Source organism: Oncorhynchus kisutch, linkage group LG4 (assembly GCF_002021735.2).
Source record: "Oncorhynchus kisutch isolate 150728-3 linkage group LG4, Okis_V2, whole genome shotgun sequence".
In the NCBI taxonomy this organism is placed as follows: Eukaryota; Metazoa; Chordata; class Actinopteri; order Salmoniformes; family Salmonidae; genus Oncorhynchus; species Oncorhynchus kisutch.
The window spans coordinates 56,210,643-56,232,702 of record NC_034177.2 but is presented as its reverse complement, the minus strand read 5'-3'; the positions used below and the strand labels follow the sequence as shown (position 1 = coordinate 56,232,702).

The following is a 22,060-nucleotide window of genomic DNA, read 5'->3' as shown; positions in this document are numbered from 1 at the left end:
TCTCATTATCCCCTACGAACTAGATCATTTCACCCCCTTAGCTTTGGGACATCACTACATATGGAAGAGGTGCGTTTTAATGCACAAACGGAGGGCCGGGGGAAGTGGAAGAGAAAAGAGATTGCTTGGGGATTCAGCATATTGTGTCTTTATTGGAGTATGACTGGGTAAGTGTGAATGTGTAACTATCTCTAATGACAGTGTGGTTGTGCATCTGTGTGTGTGTGTGTCCCTGGCTCCCTATCCTCTACCACAGTCCAGGCTGGACTCAGAGCCTTCTTCGCTGCAGCTGTATCATCACTCATGCAAATTGGCTGTGACAAGCGCTTTATAACACTTAGCGAGAACCCTGCAACTGATGGACAGAGCCTCAAAGGCTGAGTAATGCTGCTCCTCTACTACTGCCCTGTGACTTGGGCTGGGCTGCTGTACTGAAATGTGTACAGTGTAGGCTACACACTTCTGAACCCAAACAGACAGACATACAGTACCAGTCATAAGTTTGGACACACCCACCTAATTCAAGGGTTTTTCTCTATTTTTACAATTTTCTGAAGTGAAGAAAACTAAACTATGAAATAACACATATGGAATCATATAGTAACCAACAAAAAAAAAGAAGTGTTAAATCAAAAGATTTTTTACATTTTAGTTTCTTCAAAGTAGCCACCCTTTCTTTGCCTTGACAGCTTTGCATACTCTTGGCATTCTCTCAACCAGCTTAACCTAGAATGATTTTCCAACAGTTGTGAAGGAGTTCCCTCAAATGCTGAGCACATGTCGGCTGCTTTCCTTCATTCTGCAATCCAACTCATCCCAAACCATTTCAAATGGGTTGAGGTTGGGTGATTGTGGAAGGCAGGTCATCTGATGCAGCACTCAATCACTCCCCTTCTTGGTCAAAATGGCCTTTACACAGCCTGGAGGTGTGTTGGGTCATTGTCCCAAACCAGATGGGATGGAATGTTACTGCAGAATGCTGTGGTAGCCATGCTGGTTAAGTGTGCCTTGAACTATAAATAAATCACAGAGTGTGACACCAGCAAAGCACCCCACACCTCTTCCTCCATGCTTCACAGTGGGAACCACACAAGTAAATATCATCCGTTCACCTACTCTGCATCTCACAAAGACACAGCGATTGGAACCCAAAAATAAAAAAATTGGACTCATTAGACCAGTTTAAATATTTATTTTGGTCTGATGTCCAATGCTCGTGTTTCTTGGCCCAAGCAAGTCTTATTTGCTTAATTTAATAGTAGTTTCACGCAGTCTACTCTGAAAAGCTGATGCTGAGATTACTGATGTTACTTGAACTCTGTGAAGCAATTATTTGGGAAGCCATTTCTGAGGCTGGTAACTCTAATGAACTTATCCTCTGCAGCAGAAGTAACTCTGGGTCTTCCTTTCCTCTGGCTGTCCTCATGAGCCAGTTTCATCATAGCGTTTGATGATTTTTGCGACTACACTTGAAGAAACTTTAAAAGTTCTTCAAATGTTCTGGATTGACTGACCATGTCTAAAAGTCATGATGGACTGTCATTTCTCTTTGCTTATTTGAGCTATTCTTACCATAATATGGACTTTGTATTTTAACAAATAGGGCTATCTATTGTATACCACCCCTATCTTGTCACAACACAACTGATTGGCTCAAATGCATGAACTTCTTCAGGTTCGGGAAGTCCCCTGCGAGATGGTTGAGCTAACGTAGGCTAATGCGATTAGCATGAGGTTGTATCTAACAAGAACATTTCCCAGGACATAGACATATCTGATAATGGCAGAAAGCTTAAATTCATGTTAATCTAACTGCACTGTCCAATTTCTGGTAGCTATTACAGTGAAATAATACCATGCTATTGTTTTGAGGAGAGTGCAGTTTTGTTACATGAAAAGTTATTAATAAACAAATTAGGCACATTTGGGCAGTATTGATACAACATTTTGAACAAAAATGCTATGGTTCATTGGATCAGTCTCAAACTTTGGAGTTGGTCCCCCTTTGCTGCTATAAAAGCCACCACCAGATGTTGGAACGTGAGCACAAGAATGTCATTGTATGCTGTAGCGCTAAGATTCCCTTCACTGGAACTGAGGGGCCTAGCTGAAACCATGAAAAACAGCCCCAGACCGATATTCCACCTCCACCTAACTTTACAGTTGGCACTATGCAAATCGGGCAGGTAGCGTTCTCCCCGCATCGGCCAAACCCAGATTCGTGAAGCGTGATTAAATCACTCCAAAAAAGGCTGCAGTAGATATCTCAGATAGGGGGGTGTGAGACCTAAGAGGGTTTAATAAATATGCATCAACCAGTGGGTCTTGCGACGGGTATACAGAGATGACCAGTTTACAGAGTAGTATAGAGTGCAGTGATGTGTCTTATAAGGAGCATTGGTGGAAAATCTGATGGCCGAATGCTAAAGAACATCTAGCCGCTCGAGAGCACCCTTACCTGCCGATCTCGAAGTTATGTCTCCGTAATCTATCATGGGTAGGATGGTTACCTGAATCAGGGTTAGTTTGGCAGCTGGGATAAGAGAGGAGCGATTACGATAGAGGAAACATTGGTCTAGATCTAACCTTAGCCTGCATCTTTGATATGTGCTGAGAGAAGGACACTGTACCATCTACCCATACTCCCAAGTACTTGTATGAGGTGACTACCTCAAGCTCCACATCTTCCGGCAGGAGGGGCACTCTTACCAGACCTTTGTTGGAGGTGTTCAGAACCAGGTTAAAGGCAAAGAAAGCTTGTTGGACACTAAGAAAGCTTTGTTGTACAGCGTTTAACAAAAAATCAGAGGGGCCAGCTGAGTATAAGACTCCATATAAATGGATGAGAGAGATTCCTACTGCTTGAGCTATGTTGTTGATGTAAATTGAGAAGAGTGTGGGACCTAGGATCGAGCCTTGGGGTACTGCCTTGCTGTCAGGCAGTGACTGAGACAGCAGATGTCCTGACTTTATACACTTATACAGTCTGCAAACAAGAAAACAACGGCCACGAACGATGTGTTTACAATACCGCGTTGGTAATAAAGCATTATTTGTTTGAATACAAATTCTGGGGTTAGCTAGCTAGCTTTAGCTTGGTACCTAGCTAGCACCAATACAACCAGCCTGAAAACAATGACCAGTAGAAACTGCAGTCATTTTAACGATTCTTAGCAATGATTTAGGAATCCTTGTTAGTAAGTATTAGCTAGATTGCCACTTGTTGTTTGCCTATTGAAAGTTAACTTCAGTTTATGAAAATGATTAGCTAGCCAGCTACTTAACCCGGTTGCCCAAAGCTAACATTATAAGCAGCCAGCTAGCTTCATCTGGCTAGTGAGGCTCGACCTGACTGGGTTATGTATTGTGAAGCTAGCCACAATAAGGATTAGGCACAATAGTGGAATTTGCAGTTTGCCTTCAAAATAAAAATACCTCTTTGAAATTGATGCAGAAGGTTACAATTGGTGGAATTATGCCATATTTAGACTAGATAATGTTAAACAGTGTTGGAATGTGAAGCAATGAAATGGGGTATCAGTCTACTCTGTGATACCCACAGAACACAACTGTATAGAGTATATGCAAATATTAGGCGTTGTAGCTCTTATCGCAGGACTGTGACTGTGTGAAATCAACTCCTCAGTCAGCCTATTGTGTGTATTGACAATCATATTGCACTGTACAGCTAAGGATTGGGGATCAAAAGCCCACCTCCGAGTTATGAGACTCCCAAAACATCCACGCAGTATTGTTCTTCCCCAAGAATAGTGTTCAATACACATAGGTTGACAATAAATGTGGCTCAATTCACAGTTATTTCAGAGTCCCGCAATAAGAGCTATGATGCTAATGTTCTCTGGGTGTCATCGAGTAGACTGATACCTATGGATTGAGTATCAATGACATGGGGTAAGGCTGTACAGTGAAATAAGTATGCCCCCAATGGAATTCTAAAGTATAATACATCCAGTGTGATTTCAACAGATTGTCAAATTAACAAATTATTGTCTTTTGGTGATTTTATATAACAACATTCCAACCTCTTTTACCATGATCTATTCAATTATGGCATAATTCTACTATTTGTATTCATTTGCATCACTGTCAATGACATACTTTAATTTTGAAGGCGTTAGGTTCTTAAAATTCTGAAGAAATAACCCACAGACACAAGAGAAGCTTTAACCAAGTTTAATTCTGCCCAAAGGTTATGTACAGGTGTAATTCAGACAACCCAACATTTATCCCATCCAGATACTAATATCCCACTTAAGACACTCCCTCTCTCCAATCCTTACAGTTTATGCCCCATCAGGAAGAAGGTAACCAGATACTACCCTGATTGCTCCCTTAAGGGGAACTGACCTCACCCCTCATTTGCTGACCTCAACCCCTCCTTCACCTAATCCACAGATAACCATCTGTCTTCCCTATATAAACACGTCGCTCTCCACTCCATCAAACACATTCTACAGAGAACCCTTAACTTTCTCCTTTGAGTCTATGCTTCTTCTCTATCATGTATTTAATATCTCAATGTTCAAAATGTCAAACCCAACAAAGGCTAACTGCAAAGTCCACTATTGTGGCGAATCCTTATTGTGGCTAGCTTCACATAGATGGGTCCGACCACCATTAATCAAATAAGAACTGTCTTATAAATTAGGGTGATTTTAGATGACACCCAGATATAAAGTTAGCAAGCTAACGATAGCTACTGAAACAGATGTCGTTTTGCTATGTTTTTGGGGAAAAACATTGTTTGCATCCATGAGCTAGCTAGCTATCTTTTTTTTATGACCAGCACTGTAGGTGCGCGAGACAACTTTACAAGCAGCATAGCATATGAATCGATGAATCGTTGTGACATATGAAATACGAGTAAGTGTAATCAAGGTGTAAGAACTACATAAAATGTAGAAACGCATAAAATTATATGACGTGCAGTCACATTCATGTCCTGATTGGTCAACAAGCTTATTTGACACATCAAATAGTATTATTTGACTTGTTTATTTTTTGACATGCAAAGACCCAAACGGCATTCCATAGAAATCCTGGTTGAGAATGAAATGACTGAACAACGAAACAGCACAGCAAGTAAGTGAAAGAAATAGGTTTTGATTATGTTTTACTGGTAATGGGGACATGCGTAAATGGCAACAAAATAACTTTTTGGTCTGTGTGTGTGTGTGTGTGTGTGCATGTAACCTATATTTAACTAGGCAAGTCAGTTAAGAACAAATTCTTATTTACAATGACTGTCTACCCCGGCCAATACCGGACGACGCTGGGCCAATTGCTAAAGAGCCTGCATTCGAACCAGGGACTATAGTGACGCCTCTTGAACTGAGATACAGTGCCTTAGACCGCTGTGTCCATGTGTGTGTGTTAACTATTTAACTGTACTAGAATGCTTAAAAGGCCGCTAATATTTAAAATATCGGTATCGGGTTTTTTTTGCAAGGAAAATACTGGATATCGACCAAAAATGTAATATCGGTGAATCACTAGATTTTACTCTAATAAAGTTAAAAACTTGTGTGAACGTTTGATGTGGTATGACTATTAGCAGGCTTAGCTACTGCAGGCCTATGAAGGCAGTGCACATTGGTGCACTGACTGACTGACAGTTGAACTTGGTGAGGAAGGATGTTTTAAGCCTACCAGTGTTACTCCTTTAAAATTGAACAATATAATGCTTATCCTTATATTTTTTTTAAATACTATAATCAAAAAGGCAAGTAAGTATGCCTATATCTGTATCACAGTAGTAGCCTATCTGACAAGGATAAATAAATGTATGTGGTGTCGGGAACATTCAACCGGGCATATCTCCATCTTTCTTTCGGTGTCTCTCTAGGTCTAAGCTTCACTTCATGAATATATCCTACAGTGGACGCCTGATCCTACATGCATGCAATACCCTGATACATTTGCGGCTAAATCTCTGACAGCACCAACAACTATTTTTAGCAAAATAAAAACAGACTGCAACGTTTTTAACATGCACATCGAAACACAACCAATCATTTTTTGTAATAGGAAGTTTTACAGGACACATAACTGTGGATCATTTGGCCAACGTCACTCGTTTATTGATGGTGCTGGCAGCACCCAGTTGGAAGTCTCTTTCACTCATTAGTTCTACTCTCGGATCTGAACGGATCTCTCAGATCCGAATCGGCACAGGTCTGTTCGGGTCTGTTTTTTCAACGGGCCTTTTCGGAATGGTGCGACTGTCCTCGGGTCCATTCGGGACGAGTCTCCATTTTATGGGTGGGGGTTGGTTTACGCATAGCAGGTCCAACTCTGTGTGTATGCATGAGTACAGTGCCTATAGAAAGTATTAATACTCCTAGACTTGCGTTAAAGCCTAAATTGAGTCATCTTGGGTGTCTTTATCAGCTTTGCACATCTGGATTTGAGGATTTTCTTCCTTGCAGATTTTCTCAAGCTCTGTTAAATTAGATGGGGAGTGGCTGGGCCTCTCAGGGACTTTCACATTCTTGTTCTGAAGTCATTTCAGCGTTGCTTTGGCTGTATGCTTGGGGTCATTGTCCTGCTGGTACATAAATATTTGCCTCAATTTAGGGTCATTTACACTTTGAAGCGGATTCATTTTGCGGGGGTGCTTTGCTGCAGGAGGGACTGGTGCACTTCACAAAATAGATGACGATGGAAAATGATGTGGATGTATTGAAGCAACATCTCAAGACATCAGTCAGGAAGTTAAAGCTTGGTCGCAAATGGGTCTTCCAAATGGACCATGACCCCAAGCATACTTCCAAAGTTGTGGAAAAATAGCGTAAGGACAGCAAAGTCAAAGTATTGGAGTGGCCATCACAAAGACCTGACCTCAATCCTATAGAAAATGTGTGGGCAGAACTGAAAAAGTGTGCGCGAGCTAGGAGACCTACACACCTGACTCAGTTACACCAGCTCTGTCAGGAGGAATGAGACAAAATTCACCCAACTTATTGTGGGAAGCTTGTGGAAGGCTACCCGAAACATTTGTCCAAAGTTAAACAATTTAAAGGCAATGCTACCAAATAATAATTGAGTGTATGTAAACTTGTAAAAAGCTGAAATAAAATAATTCTATACTATTATTCTGACATTTCACATTCTTAAAATAAAGTGATGATCCTATCTGACCAAAGACAGGGAATTTTTACTCTGAATAAATGTCAGGAGTTTAAATGTATGTAAACTTCCGACTTCAACTGTAAAGTACCATACAAAACTATAAAAAACACTGATTGCACAGGGGTTTAATTGAGGTGAGGGTAAGTTGAGGTGAGACTGAAGAGTGTGTGTGTGTGTGTGTTGCGTCCCACCTGAATGAAGGGAACCCCAGAGCGTTCAATGGCCACCACACCCACGGTCTGGCTGAGCTCAAGGTCCAGGATGAGGATCTCTCTGGGGTAGAGCAGCAGCATGTGGTTCCTCTTGGAGGGCAGGTAGGACAGCTGCAGGCAGTCTGCATTCAGGGTCACAGCCTCCGCTCTGACGAGGGGAACACACCCATAGAAATATAATTAACTTCCCGATTTTAATTCCTGGAATGGGTACATTCAATATGGCTGCCTATCCACTCATTATGGAACAGTGACTTGAATAGGAATGGCCCTTCCATTAATTCTGTTTTCATGAAACACAACAGTCGTAAACTTGACTAACTTTAAACCAGCAGGTATTACGCTATCTGATGATGCAGTTTTTGACCAACTCAGTGGCATTGCGGTTTGAGTGCCCGCCCTGTGATAGAAAGGTCGGGGGTTTGATCCCTGGTCGAGACATAAGACTTAAAAAAAGATTTGAAAATAAAATCAGACCCCCTCTGCTTGGCATTAAGGAGATGAATTGGGGGTAAGGCCCTGCAATAGATGAGTGTCCGGTTCAATGTCCAGGGAATGTGCTTGCCCTATGGCCCGTTCTGGCTGGGAAAAAGCTACTTACTTATTGGTGGAGTATAATGCATTGCCAGAATTGTTATGGACATGTTCTCCTTTGCCACTGGTAAGTTGGTGGTTGAAGATATCCCTCTAGTGGTGTGGGGGCTGTGCTTTGGCAAAGTGGGTGGGGTTATATCCTTCCTGTTTGGCCCTGTCCGGGGGTGTCCTCGGTTGGGGCCACAGTGTCTCCTGACCCCTCCTGTCTCAGCCTCCAGTATTTATGCTGCAGTAGTTTATGTGTCGGGGGGCTGGGGTCAGTTTGTTATATCTGGAGTACTTCTCCTGTCCTATTCGGTGTCCTGTGTGAATCTAAGTGTGCGTTCTCTAATTCTCTCCTTCTCTCTTTCTTTCTCTCTCTCGGAGGACCTGAGCCCTAGGACCATGCCCCAGAACTACCTGACATGATGACTCCTTGCTGTCCCCAGTCCACTTGGCCATGCTGCTGTTCCAGTTTCAACTGACCTGAGCCCTAGGACCATGCCCCAGGACTACCTGACATGATGACTCCTTGCTGTCCCCAGTCCACCTGGCCATGCTGCTGCTCCAGTTTCAACTTCCACCTGACTGTGCTGCTGCTCCAGTTTCAACTGTTCTGCCTTATTATTATTCGACTATGCTGGTCATTTATGAACATTTGAACATCTTGGCCATGTTCTGTTATAATCTCCACCCGGCACAGCCAGAAGAGGACTGGCCACCCCACATAGCCTTGTTCCTCTCTAGGTTTCTTCCTAGGTATTGGCCTTTCTAGGGAGTTTTTCCTAGCCACCGTGCTTCTACACCTGCATTGCTTGCTGTTTGGGGTTTTAGGCTGGGTTTCTGTACAGCACTTTGAGATATCCGCTGATGTACGAAGGGCTATATAAATACATTTGATTTGATTTAGTTATAGGATCTTAGCGTCATCTCACAATGACACGCTGAATTTACCTGCTAATTGTATTCATCCACTGAAAAATTGGCACACACTGTAGAAGTACATACAATACTAGTCAAAAGTTGACACACCTACTCAATCAAGGGTTCTTCTTTATTTTTACTATTTTCTACATTGTATAATAATAGTGAAGACATCAAAACTATGAAATAACAGATATGGAATCACGTTTTAAACAAAAAAAACTAACTGTTATATTTGTGATTCAAAGTTGCCACCCTTTGCCTTGATGACAGCTTTGAACACTCTTGGCATTCTGTCAACCAGCTTCACCTGGAATGCTTTTCCAGCAGTCTTGAGTTCCCACATATGCTGAGCACTTCTTGGCTGCTTTTCCTTTAATCTGCAAAATGATAGTCCCACCAAGCGCAAACCAGACGGGATGGTGTATTGCTGCAGAATGCTTTGGTAGCCATGCTGGTTAAGTGTGCTATGAATTCTAAATAAATCAGACAGTGTCACCCACACCTCCTTCTCCATGCTTCATGGTTGAAACCACACATGCGGAGATCATCCGTTCACCTACTCTGAGTTTCACAAAGACACAGCGGTTGGAACCGAAAATCTCAAATTTGGACTCATCAGACGAGACCAAAAGACAGATTTCCAACGGTCTAATGTCCATTGCCCGTGTTTCTTGGCCCAAGCAAGTCTCTTTTTATTATTGGTGTCCTTTAGTAGCAGTTTCTTTGAAGCAATTCAACCATGAAGGCCGGATTGATCATTTATCACTCCAGTGTTAATCTGCAAAATTGTAATTATTTGCCTACCTCCTCATGCCTTTTGCACACAATGTATATAGACCATTTTTTTCTTTTTTTCTACTGTTATTGACTTTTTTATTGTTTACTCCATGTGTAACTGTGTTGTTGTCTGTTCACACTGCTATGCTTTATCTTGGCCAGGTCGCAGTTGTAAATGAGAACTTGTTCTAAACTAGCCTACCTGGTTAAATAAAAAGGTGAAAAAAATTACAAAAATTTATTTTTTTATTTCACACACACAGTCTCCTCTGAAAAGTTGATGAGATGTGTCTGTTTCTTGAACTCTGAAGCATTTATTTGGGCTGCCATTTCTGAGGCTGGTAACTTTAATGAACTTATCCAGCAGAGGTAACTATGGGTCTTCCTTTCTTGTGGCGGTCCTTATGAGAGCCAGTTTCATAGCGCCTTATGTCTTTTTGGACTGTACTTGAAACGTTCGAAGTTCTTGAAATGTTCCGCATTGACTGACCTTCATGTCTAAATGTAATGGACTGTCATTTCTCTTTGCTTATTTGAGCAATTACTGCAATAATATGGACTTGGTCTTTTACTAAATAGGGCAATCATTGGAATACCATCCCTACCTTGTCACAACAACTGATTTGCTCAAACACATTGAGGAAAGAAATTCCACAAATTAACTTCTAACAAGGCACACCTGTTAATTGAAATACATTCCAGGAGACATCAGGGACTGTACCAGTCTTTCACAGAATCATGGTTCTCTCAGGACATACTATACAGCCAGCTGGGTTCTCAGTACATTGTGCAGACAGAAAAAAAGAATGGGAAGAAGAATGGTGGAGGTGTACGTTTCATGATTAACTGGTTTTGATTGTGGTAACGTACAAGAACTCAAGTCCATCTGTTCACCCGACCTAGAATATCGTAATATCAAATGCTGATAGTATTACCACCAAAAATAATTACCTGATCTTTGGTTGTCGTCACAGCCATGTATATTCCCCCTCAAGCCGATACCACGATGGTCCTGAAGGAACTACACTGGACTTTAAGCAAACTGGGAACCACATATCCTGAGGTCGCAGTTATTGTAGCTGGGGACTTTAACAAAGTAAATATGAGGAAAAGCTACTGAAGCGCTAACAACACATTTCCTGCAGTACATGCTCTTCAAAATCTCTCTACCATTGTTACCCTCCTTCACCACCTGGGGTGTTGCAACCTACCCTCACCACCTGGGGGCGGCCCGTCAGGAAGTCCAGTAGCCAGTTGCACAGGGCGGGCTCGAGACCCAGGGTCTCGAGCTTGATGAGTTCGGATTATATTTAAGAAACATGTGAAGGTGGTGATTAAAACGGTTAAGTTTGGATTATCCAACTTTAGGTTTATAAGACCTTTCCTTCCTCTGGAGGCCGCCAAACTATATATGCATGCTATGATCTTCTCACATTTGAGAGATTGCCTCACATGCTGGTAACAAGCAAGTCTGCTGCCTCAGTTTGTATGATGGCAATTTGCATATACTCCAGAAAGTTATGAAGAGCGATCAGATGAATTGCAATTAATTGCAAAGTCCCTCTTTGCCATGCCACTGAACTGAATCCCCCAAAAACATTTCCACTGCATTTCAGCCCTGCCACAAAAGGACCAGCTGACATCATGTCAGTGATTCTCTCGTTAACCCGTGTGAGTGTTGACGAGGACAAGGCTGGAGATCACTCTGTCATGCTGATTGAGTTTGAATAACTGACTGGAAGCTTCAAAAGGAGGGTGGCGCTTGGAATCATTGTTCTTCCATGTTTCCTTGTTTCCTGCAAGGAAACAAGTGCCGCCATCATTGCTTTGCACAAAAAGGGCTTCACAGGCAAGAATATTTCTGCCAGTAAGATTGCACCTAAATCAACCATTTATTGGATCATCAAGAACTTCAAGGAGAGCGGTTCAATTGTTGTGAAGAAGGCTTCAGGGCGCCCAAGAAAGTCCAGCAAGCGCCAGGACCGTCTCCTAAAGTTGATTCAGCTGCAGGATCGGGGCACCACCAGCTTGCTCAGGAATGGCAACAGGCAGGTGTGAGTGCATCTGCACGCCCAGTGAGGCTAAGACTTTTGGAGGATGGCCTGGTGTCAAGAAGGGCAGCAAAGAAGCCACTTCGAGGAAAAACATCAGGGACAGACTGACATTCTGCAAAAGGTACAGTGATTGGACTGCTGAGTCATTTTCTCTGATGAATCCCCTTTCCGATTGTTTGGGGCATTTGGAAAAAAGCTTGTCCGAAGAAGACAAGGTGAGCACTATGTCGTGGAGAATTGCAAGTTTGTTATAATGCTTGTATTACATTATAATAGTTGTTTTATTCGACAGAATAGAGTATTGGCTCAAACGCATTAAGAAGGAAAGGAATTACACAAATTAACTTAAGGCAGCACACCTGTTAATTGAAATGCATTCCAGGTGACTACCTCATGAAGCTGGTTGAGAGAATGCCAAGAGTGTGCAAAGTATCATCAAGGCAAAGGGTGGCTACATTGAAGAACCTAAAATATACTTTGATTTGTTTAACACTTTTTGTGTCGTCCAAACTTTTGACTGGCACTGCATATCAATGAATTGACGAGGGCACTACAACAGTCTGCAGCACCCGGCCTCACCCTTCTAGAATCTGAAGTGAAATGTCTACTGATGATCTAGTGCTTCTGTGCACAACCAAGGAGGGCCTAACGCAGCACCTGGATATTCTGCACAGATTCTGTCAGACCTGGGCCCTGACAGTGAATCTCAGTAAGACAAAAATAATGGTGTTCCAAAAAAGGTCCAGATGCCAGGACCACAAATACAAATTTCCATCTAGACACTGTTGTCCTAGAGCACACAAAACAGTTTAACTTCCACAAAGGTATGAACGATCTGAGACATGGCAATATGCCATCAAAAGGACCATAAAATTTGACATCCCAATTAGGATCTGGAAAAAAATACTTAAATCAGTTACAGAAACCACTGCCCTCTACGGTTGTGAGGTCTGGGGTCCGCTAACCAACCAAGAATTCACCAAATGGGACAAACACTAAATTGAGAATATGCATACAGAATTCTGCAAAACATCTCCCGTGAACAATGTAAAACACTAAATAATGCATGCAAAGCAGAATAAGGATGATACCTTCTAATTATCAAGATCCATAAAAAAATAAATCATTTAAATTCAACAGCAATTCCCAAACCTCACATCACCTATAGAGAGATGAACTGAGAGAAGAGTCCCCTCAGCAAGCTGGTCCTGGGGCTCTGTTCACAAACATAAAGATGCCACTGAGCCCCACGAAAACAACCCAACCAAATCATGAGAAAACTAAAATAATAATTACTTGGCACAAATGAACTAAACAAAAAAAACAAAGCTATTTAGCCCTAAATAGAGAGTACACAGTGGCAGAATACCTGACCATTGTGATTTACCCAAAATTAAGGTGAGCATAGTCTTGCTATTGAGAGAGGCTGCCGTAGCCAGACCTGGTTCTTGAGAGAAGACTGGCTGCCCACTGCCCACATTTGGTGGAAACTGACCTGACCATGTTAAAAATACACATATTTCCCTCTTATTACACAGACCCAAAGAATTTAAAAACAAATCAAATTTTGATAAACTCCCATAAATATTAGGTGAAATACCACAGTGTGCAATCCCAGCCACAAGATTTGTGACCTGTTGCCACAAGGACAACCAGTGAAGGAAACACCATCATGAATACAAATTATATCTATACTGAACAAAAATATAAAAACACAACAAGTTCATCAATTTTATTGAGTTACAGTTCATAGAAAGAAAAACTCAATGGAAATAAATTCATTAGGCCCTAATCTAAGGATTTCACATGACTGGGCAGGGGCGACATAGGCCCACCTACTGGGTAGCCAGGACCAGCCAAACAGAATACTTTTTTACCCACAATAAGGGCTTTATTACAGACCGAAATACAGCGCATTCAGAAAGTATTTAGACCCCTTGACTTTTTCCACATTTTGATACATTAGAGCCATATTATAAACTTGATTTTAGAAACAATTCACTCATTTACCTAGACACTATACCCCATAATGACAAAGCAAAGATGTTGATATTTTTGCACAAGTATGCATCTTGTGCATCTTTTTGAACTGACGAGTTTCAGAAGAAAGTTCTCAGTTTCTGGCCATTTTGAGCCTGTAATCAAACCCACAAATGCTGATGCTCCAGATACTCAACTAGTCTAAAGGCGGCAAGTTTTCTTGCCGCCAACAATTGCAAAAGGTTTTTCTAATGATCAATCAATGTAGATATTCATTTTTTTTTTAAGTTGTTTAATTATTATATATATTTTTTAAATCAGCCGTTTCCAGCTACAATAGTCATTTACAACATTAACAATATCTACAGTATTTCTGATGAATTTGATGTTATTTTTAAATGGACAAAAAATGCGCATTGTTTTCAAAAACAAGGACATTTCTAAGTGACCCAAAACTTTTGAATGGTAGTGTATAAGGTATTACCGTTTATCTTTTATAAAGACACAAACATTTCAAAAACATGTTTTCACCTTGTTATTATTGGGTATTGTGTGGAGACTGATGAACATTTTAATTTAATCCATTTTAAAATAAGGCTGTAACGTAACAAAATGTGGAAAAGGTCAAGGAGCGTGAATACTTTCCGAATGCACTGTACTACTCAGTTTCCTCATCTGCGGCTGGTCTCAGACGATCATGCAGGTGAAGAAGCCAGATGTGGAGTGGCCTTTTATTGTCCCCAGCACAAGGTGCACCTGTGTAATGATCATGCTGTTTAATCAGCTTCTTTATATGCCACACCTGTCAGGAGGATGGAATATCTTGGCAAAGGATAAATGCTCACTAACAGGGACGTAAACAAATGATAGTGACGACCTTTCTCGTTCTCTCAACTGTCCTCTGTCACAGACAGGCCTTGTGTTATGATCAGCACATAGAATGTAGGACAATGGCAATTAGTCCTAATAATTTCCCTGTATGTACCGTTGAGGGATTTCTTGAACTCAACCAGGATAAATTATTAGTATTACAAGACTAAATAATAAACCAATTACAGACATGAAGGTGGGCAGCTGTGTTTAGAGGGTGGTTATTACAGCAACGGTAGGCTATGCCTTACTGCAACAGTCAAACAAATATTACATAGGGGCAATTCCATACAGGTTGGCCCAAATATGTTTTTGATCTTGCTGAAATAAAATCCATAGAAATGTCATTTGGGGGGGAAGGATGTTTAGCATACCTTTGAAGTCTATTTCCAAAATGACAATTGAGAAATAATGAATTCACATTGGAAAATTAGTGGCATTTCACCTTACCCAGGCCGTCTTTAAAACACGACAACAATGAGTCTGTAGATGCTACAGAGCGAGTCATGCTCTCATTTGAAACCTTAATGTGGGCTCTGAAATATAAGTCATGTTTTGTCATTCATTTCTGAATTATACAAATATATACTTACATATCTCAAAAGTACCCAAGTACATTTTTAGATATATTGTTTTAAACAATACAAGCTTTCTAATATGGAATGTGTAATAAGAATCATGCAGTGTTTAGCTATGGGGTTTTCTTACGTTGGCTTCTCGTTGGTGATGAGCACTTTGACCTTGTTCAGGGCCTTCTTGGCACCGGTAGGGGCAGGGAGGGCAGCAGGCACAGGCTTAGTGTGGGCAGGGCTGGCATGGGGGCTGGCGATATAGACCTTCTTACCCCCGCTGCCCGGGGGTTTGGAGTGAGAGAAGTCGGAGATGAAGACAATGCCTTCGCTGGTCAGCACTGAGCATGAAAGAAGAGAGAGCAAGGGAAGAGATTATGAGAGGTTCAAACCTGGTTCAAATCTATTTAAAGTAAATGTTTTTTTTTTATTATTATTAACTGGACTGTAATGACTGCTCTAGGATCAACAGGTCTGGGATCTGTTAAAAGGAATGTTGTTCAGGGGCATCACGCATCCCAAAAATCGGAGGGGGTACAGAGTTTGTGAGGATGACTGGGGGGTGGTCCGGAGGGGCAATATGCCATCCTTAAATTCAAGAATCTTGCATTTTTTAAACCCATGAAATAACTTTTTTTCTGTAATCTAAAGACATCATTATGCTTAATTCTATTAATCCCCAAAACTAAGTTAAGTGAACAATTAGCTTTTTTCTAAAGCCGAAGAAGACAGGAAATTCAAACGCTAACATTATGGGGAGGTTTTCCTGGACTAAAAAGCAAGATCAATGGAACATATCCAGCCAAAATCCATTGTGAGTACATCTGTTGTTGAAGTACTGTAGATCAATAAAATGTACCTCCAAATAATGTTTGAATTAGTGGAATGGGATGATTTTTTACATGAAAAAACATGTTTACATTAATGGGGTAAATCTCTAAAAGGATGTATTAGGTTGTTTGATAGGTCTAAATCCTAATCAATCCATCCAATGTAAGTACATATGTTGTTTAAGTAGATCAATAAACTACTCTACTCTAGCAGTAGTCAAGCTGCTTATGCTGAAAAGTCTTGTTAGTGCATAGGTCACATTAGCATTTCAATTTCCTGTGTTTTTCAATGTAAGACAAAAGCTAATATTTAACTTAAAACACCAACTGTAAAAATATCCTAATTACATAACTAATGTGCACACATTTGCATAAGAGGAACACATTTACCACAGTACCCAACTTCCCCCATGACGGATGTTCTGAATACAGTCACAGGTAAATATGACTGCCTTGCTTTTATAAAATGACATAAAAAATATACATATTTTCAACAAAAAGTAATTTTTATAAGTACGTTTAATTTTAGAAGCAAATTCATACAAAGTTAATTCTTCCACCAGTCCGGACAAAAATATGGTTGTTAGTACTTTTGGTCATGTTGCTTGACGGACAATTTTTTTATAGCAACAAAAACCGATGTGTGCGCAACTACGGGGCAAAACAGACGGGTTTGGCTTAGACTGTTGACAACTATATTCAGTGTCCAAATTTGTATTGAAAACATTAAAACATTGTTAGTTGTTGTTTAGCTACAGTGCCTTCAGAAAGCATTCATACGCCTTGACATATGACGTGTTTTACAGCCTGAATTCTAAATTAATTAAAATAGATTTGTCTCACCCAGCTACACACAATACCCCTAAAAACATGTTTTTAGACATTTTAGCAAATGTATTGAAAATGAAATACAGAAGTATTCACAGCCGAGTCAATATTTTGTAGACGAACCTTTGGCGGCGATTACAGCTGTGAGTCATTTGGGAAAGTATACGAACTTTGCACACCTGGATTAATGCAATTTCTGCCCATTACACTTTTCCAAATTATTCAAACTCTGTCAAGTTGTTTGCTGATTATTGCTCGTCTTGCCATAGATTTTCAAGCCGATTTAAGTCAGAACTGTAACTAGGCCACTCAGGAACATTCAATGCCATCTTGGTAAGCACCTCCAGTGTAGATTTGGCCTTGTGTTGTAGGTTTTTTTGTCCTGCTGAAAGCATGTCCCATTGTCTGTTGGAAAGCAAACTGTACAAGGTTTTCCTCTAGGTTTTTGTATGTACTTCATTCTGTATTCGTCTGGTCTAATTTTTCTTTATTTTTTTTCTCCCCAATCTCATGATTATGATCTTGTTTCATTGCTGAAACTCCACAACGGGCTCTGGAGAGACGAAGGTCGAGTCATGTCCTTAAAAACATGACCTGCCAAGCCAAGCTTCTTAACACGTGCTCGCTTAACCCAGAAGCCAGCTGCACCGGAGGAGGAAACACTGTTCAACTGACGACCAAAGTCAAGCCTGCAGGTGCCCGGCACAGCACAAGGAGACGCTAGAGCACGATGAGTCAAGTAAAGCCCCCCCGGCCAAACCATCCCCTAACCTGGACAACGCTGGGAAAATTGTGCGCAGCCTTATGGGACTCCCGGTCACGGCCAGTTGTGACACAGACAGGCTGTAGTGACGCCACAACACTGTGATATAGTGCCTTAGACCACTGCGCAACTCAGCAGGACCTATCCCGTTCAGTTTTACACAACAAAAAACTCCCTAGTTCTTGCCGATGACAATCATACCCATAATATGATGCAGCCACCACCATGCATTGAAAATATGAAGAGTGGTACTCAGTGATGTGTTATGTTGGATTAGCCACGAACATAACGCTTGGTATCCAGGACAAAAAGTTTATTTCTTTGCCACATTTTTTGCGATATTAAATTCCTTGTTGCAAACAAGATGCATATTTTGGAATATTTGTATTCTGTACAGGCTTCCTTTTCACTCTGTCAATTAGGTTAGTTTTGTGGAGTAACTTCAATGTTGTTGATCCATCCTCAGTTCTCCTATCACAAGAATTAAACGGTGTACATGTGTTAGTCACCACTGGCGATTTCCATCCTCTCTGGAAACCGAGTTAGGAATGTCGCCTGTATCTTTGTAGTAACTGTGTGTATTGATACACGAGCCAAAATGTAATGAATAACTTCACGATAATCAAAGGGATATTCAGCGTCTGTTGTATTATTTTTACCCATCTACCAATAGGTGCCATATTTGTAATGCAATGGAATACCTCCCTGGTATTCAAATGAATGTGTTTGAAATTCACTGTTCGACTGAAGGACCTTACAGAAAATTGTATGTGTGGAATACAGAGATGAGGTAGTCATTCAAAAACCTACATAATGTTCACGGTGAAGGCAAAATCAGCCAACCATTCTTATCTTGCAGTTGAGGGTAATCCACATATTTTCCTTTCATTTGCAAAAACTCAACAATCTCTGACTTCAGGTCCCACAACCTTTTAAGCACCTTCCCCAAACTCAGCCATGTCACGTTTGTGTGGTAGGGGAGATCTGCACGACCTGACACGGTCTCTTCCAACAGTGAGACAGATCTTTCTTGTCGGGGCCAAGTATTGCTGCAGAGTCAATTAAACTTTCTTTAAGGAATTCGCCCTCAGCGAATGGCTTGCTATGTTTAGCATTTTTGTGGCTAACTCTCGCAATTCTGTCGTTTGTTGAATGCAGTTTTGTGAAAAGACCTTGGTGCTTTTGCAACTGAGAAAGCAACTCTTGATGCACTTGCCCTCTGCTCAGAAGACATATTCCTATATTTCTCTGCATTTTTCGTCTGGAAGTGTCGGGACAAGTTGTAGCCTTTCGAGACAGCGATGCTCTCTTTGCACTAAGCACACAGCTTTCCCTGCTACCTCAAATACATTTTTGATGTCCACTCTTGCTGGAACACTCATTCATTGTCTACCTTCCTTTTCCTAGAAAAACTCATTTTGGCGCAATTTCTAGCTAGCTACTATCTCGAACGGTGACGTGTGTCGGCCTGTCAGTCACTGTCTGTCCTCGTGCAGTTGCTATTTATACGTGCCTTTAAAATAAATGTCCCAGAAGCGGTGGGAGTTGAATACTCACCTTTGTGTAAGGATATATTGGGCTTTTAATTTGAATAACAAATACATTTTTTTACTATCGCAAATTATTTGTGATCTGAGCATGATTCCGCAGGATTTAGAAATCCATGTTATTTAAATTGTTGCACCCATACTGCTCACGCGCGCCAACGAGCATTGCCAAGGGCTAAAATATAAGTAATTCCTATTTCTGACGCAGATCGCGCTGCAAGTCCTGCCTCTCCCATCTCCTCATTGGTTTATAGAAGCAGGTACACACATGCCATCTCCTCATTGTATATCCCCAGTGGGTGATTGAAAGATTAAATGTTTTTTCGGTTGTCATGGTAATACTATGAAAGTGTAGATGCCAATCACCATATAAGTTCAAAGATGAAAAAGCCTGGAAGGACGAGAGATGACTAGAAACGAGTCGGTTGGCCATTTTATGTGTGGATTAATTGTCAGAGTAGAGTACCGTGTGTATTTCAGGTAAAATAACAACTCAATGTTTATATCCCAGGACAAGTTAGCTAGCAACAGCAAGCTAGCTAAATAGGACAAATTAGCTAGCAAGTGCAAGCTAACTAGCCATACATATTTAATGCTTTTCGACCTGTCCCCAAATTAATGTCACTGGTTCAGAGTTTTAACCTGCGTGTCATGATTGCATTTGGTGTAGGGGGACAAAATAAATGTATGCACGACAGCGAACGATGGCGCACGCGTGCAGCTGGTTTGGGTTCCATGTAACGTTACAAAGTCAACTAATGAAACAGATACAATTCCAATAAATTGATCGTCAATGTTGTCGGAATGTAACGTTAGCTAGCTAGGTAAAAACTGTTGCTAAGATACGAGAGTGGCTAGGTTTAAGTTGCGTCATAGCTCGGTACCCAATGAGGACATGCTGCATTTCTAACTTTGAATGAGACTGTAGGATCTGTAATCATAATTCTGTCCATCTTCTTTTGTTTCTCCTTCAACAAAAATGAAATATTATCCTGTTATAACTAATTACATGGGAGCTCTTTCCATCATTGTTTGCTGTAAAAGATAGCAAAGAAAATATTTGTTTTGATTAAATCATCACCTTTCTCGAATATTCTAAAGTGGTCATAATTAATATTTCTCTGTGGCTCGACTGTCACTTGACAACTTTTTGGAATTTCTTAGGGGTCACTTCAAAAAGTGCCTTGGTGATAATGCTAATAAAATAAAATGTTTTAGCAAGACAACTAGTGAATCGATAGCAGCGTCATCAAGTGACCATTTAGGCAATGGAGTTCTCAGCTGAGGTGGCAAATTTTGTTCAAGAATACGGAGTATTGACGGAGAACAGAAGAGGGGATAAAACTTACTTTAACATGTGTTGGCCAATCAAAATCTAATACAGACATATCGCCGCCTCTATAAAGTAAAATGTATATTTTTCTGCAAATCTAAGCATCTTCTGTTTCTGTCTATCCTCCTAACTGGTGGTTATTTTTTTGAAAGAAACTAAACATGCTTCTCTGCATCTCTGCTAAAATCTGGGTAAAAGATTGAAAGGAATGTGAGTCTTATTCAGTAGATTTAGTTATTGCTTGCTTTTCAAAAGTCTACCAACCTTGCCAGCAGACATGCCAGCTAAGATAGTTAGCCAAGCTAGCTACTATTACTTGATTGATAGGCTGAAGTTGCTTCTTGGTAGCTAATTATGACATTGGGAACCTATCTGGGCTAGCTAAAGCCAACTTCATAAAATGTCTATGTGCCTGGCAGTATTAGAGAAAAAACAAAAATATATATATTTTATAAAAAAGGACAAATCTGAGATGACACATGCCCCTGTGCCCTTATGCCTCTGTTTTTCACATTATTAAATGGACTAAATATCTACCACATGATTAACCTGTTTGGGATAGGGGGCATCATTTTCACGTTTGGATGAAAAGCATGCCCAGAGTAAACTGCCTGCTACTCAGTCCAAGTTGCTAATATATGCATAGTATTAGTAGATTTGGATAGAAAACACTCTGAAGTTCCTAAAACAGTTTGAATGATGTCTGTGAGTATAACAGAACTCATATGGCAGGCGAAAACCTGAGAAAAATCCAACCATGAAGTGGGAAATGTGAGGTTTATAGTTTTTCAACTCTTGGCCTATCAAATACAGTGTCTATGGGGTTAAATTGCACTTCCTAAGGCTTCCACTAGATGTCAACAGTCTTTAGAACCTTTTTTGATGCTTCTACTGTGAAGGAGGGGGAATGGGAGTTGAATGAGTCAGTGGTCTGGCAGAGTGCCATAAGCTCGTGACGCATGTTCACGTGAGAGTTAGCCTGAGTTCCATTGCATTTCTGAAGACAAAGGAATTCTCCGGTTGGAACATTATTGAAGATTTATGCTAAAAACATCCTAAAGATTGATTCTATACTTCATTTGACATGTTTCTACGGACTGTAACGGAACCTTTTGACTTTGTCTGCTCATGCGTCATGAATTTGGATTACTGGGCTGAAAGCGCTAACAAAGGGAGGTATTTGGACATAAAAATGAACATTATCGAACAAGTCAAACATTGATTGTGGAACTGGGATTCCTGGGAGTGCATTCCGATTGAGATCAAAGGTAAGTGAATATTTATAATGCTATTTCTGACTTCTGCTGACTCCAACATGGCAGATATCTGTATTGCTTGATTTGTTGTCTGAGCACCGTACTGAGATTATGGCATGGTTTGCTTTTTCCGTAAAGTTTTTAAAAAATCTGACACAGCGGTTGCATTAAGGAGAAGTATATCTTTAATTCTGTGAATAACAGTTGTTTATTAGGAGTATTTATGTAAATTGATGAGACTCTCTGCAAAATCACCGGATGTTTTGGAAGCAAAACATCACTGAACATAACGCGCCAATGTAAACTGAGATTTTAAGATATAAATATGCACTTTATCGAACAAAACATATATGTATTGTGTAACATGATGTCCCATGAGTCTCATCTGA

At 40.6% G+C, this 22,060-nt stretch overlaps 1 protein-coding gene across 1 annotated transcript in view; it reads right to left on the bottom strand.

Annotated features, from left to right (window-relative positions):
* The window catches only part of wdr11 (WD repeat domain 11), a 141,471-nt gene that overhangs the window by 106,222 nt on the left and 13,189 nt on the right, over positions 1-22,060 (bottom strand). Inside the window, exons 5-6 of the mRNA XM_020481331.2 lie at positions 15,254-15,455; positions 7,344-7,512 (exon numbers count right to left, since the gene is read on the bottom strand). Of these exons, the coding sequence (XP_020336920.2) occupies positions 7,344-7,512; positions 15,254-15,455 (371 nt within the window). The remainder of the gene's footprint in view (positions 1-7,343; positions 7,513-15,253; positions 15,456-22,060) is intronic.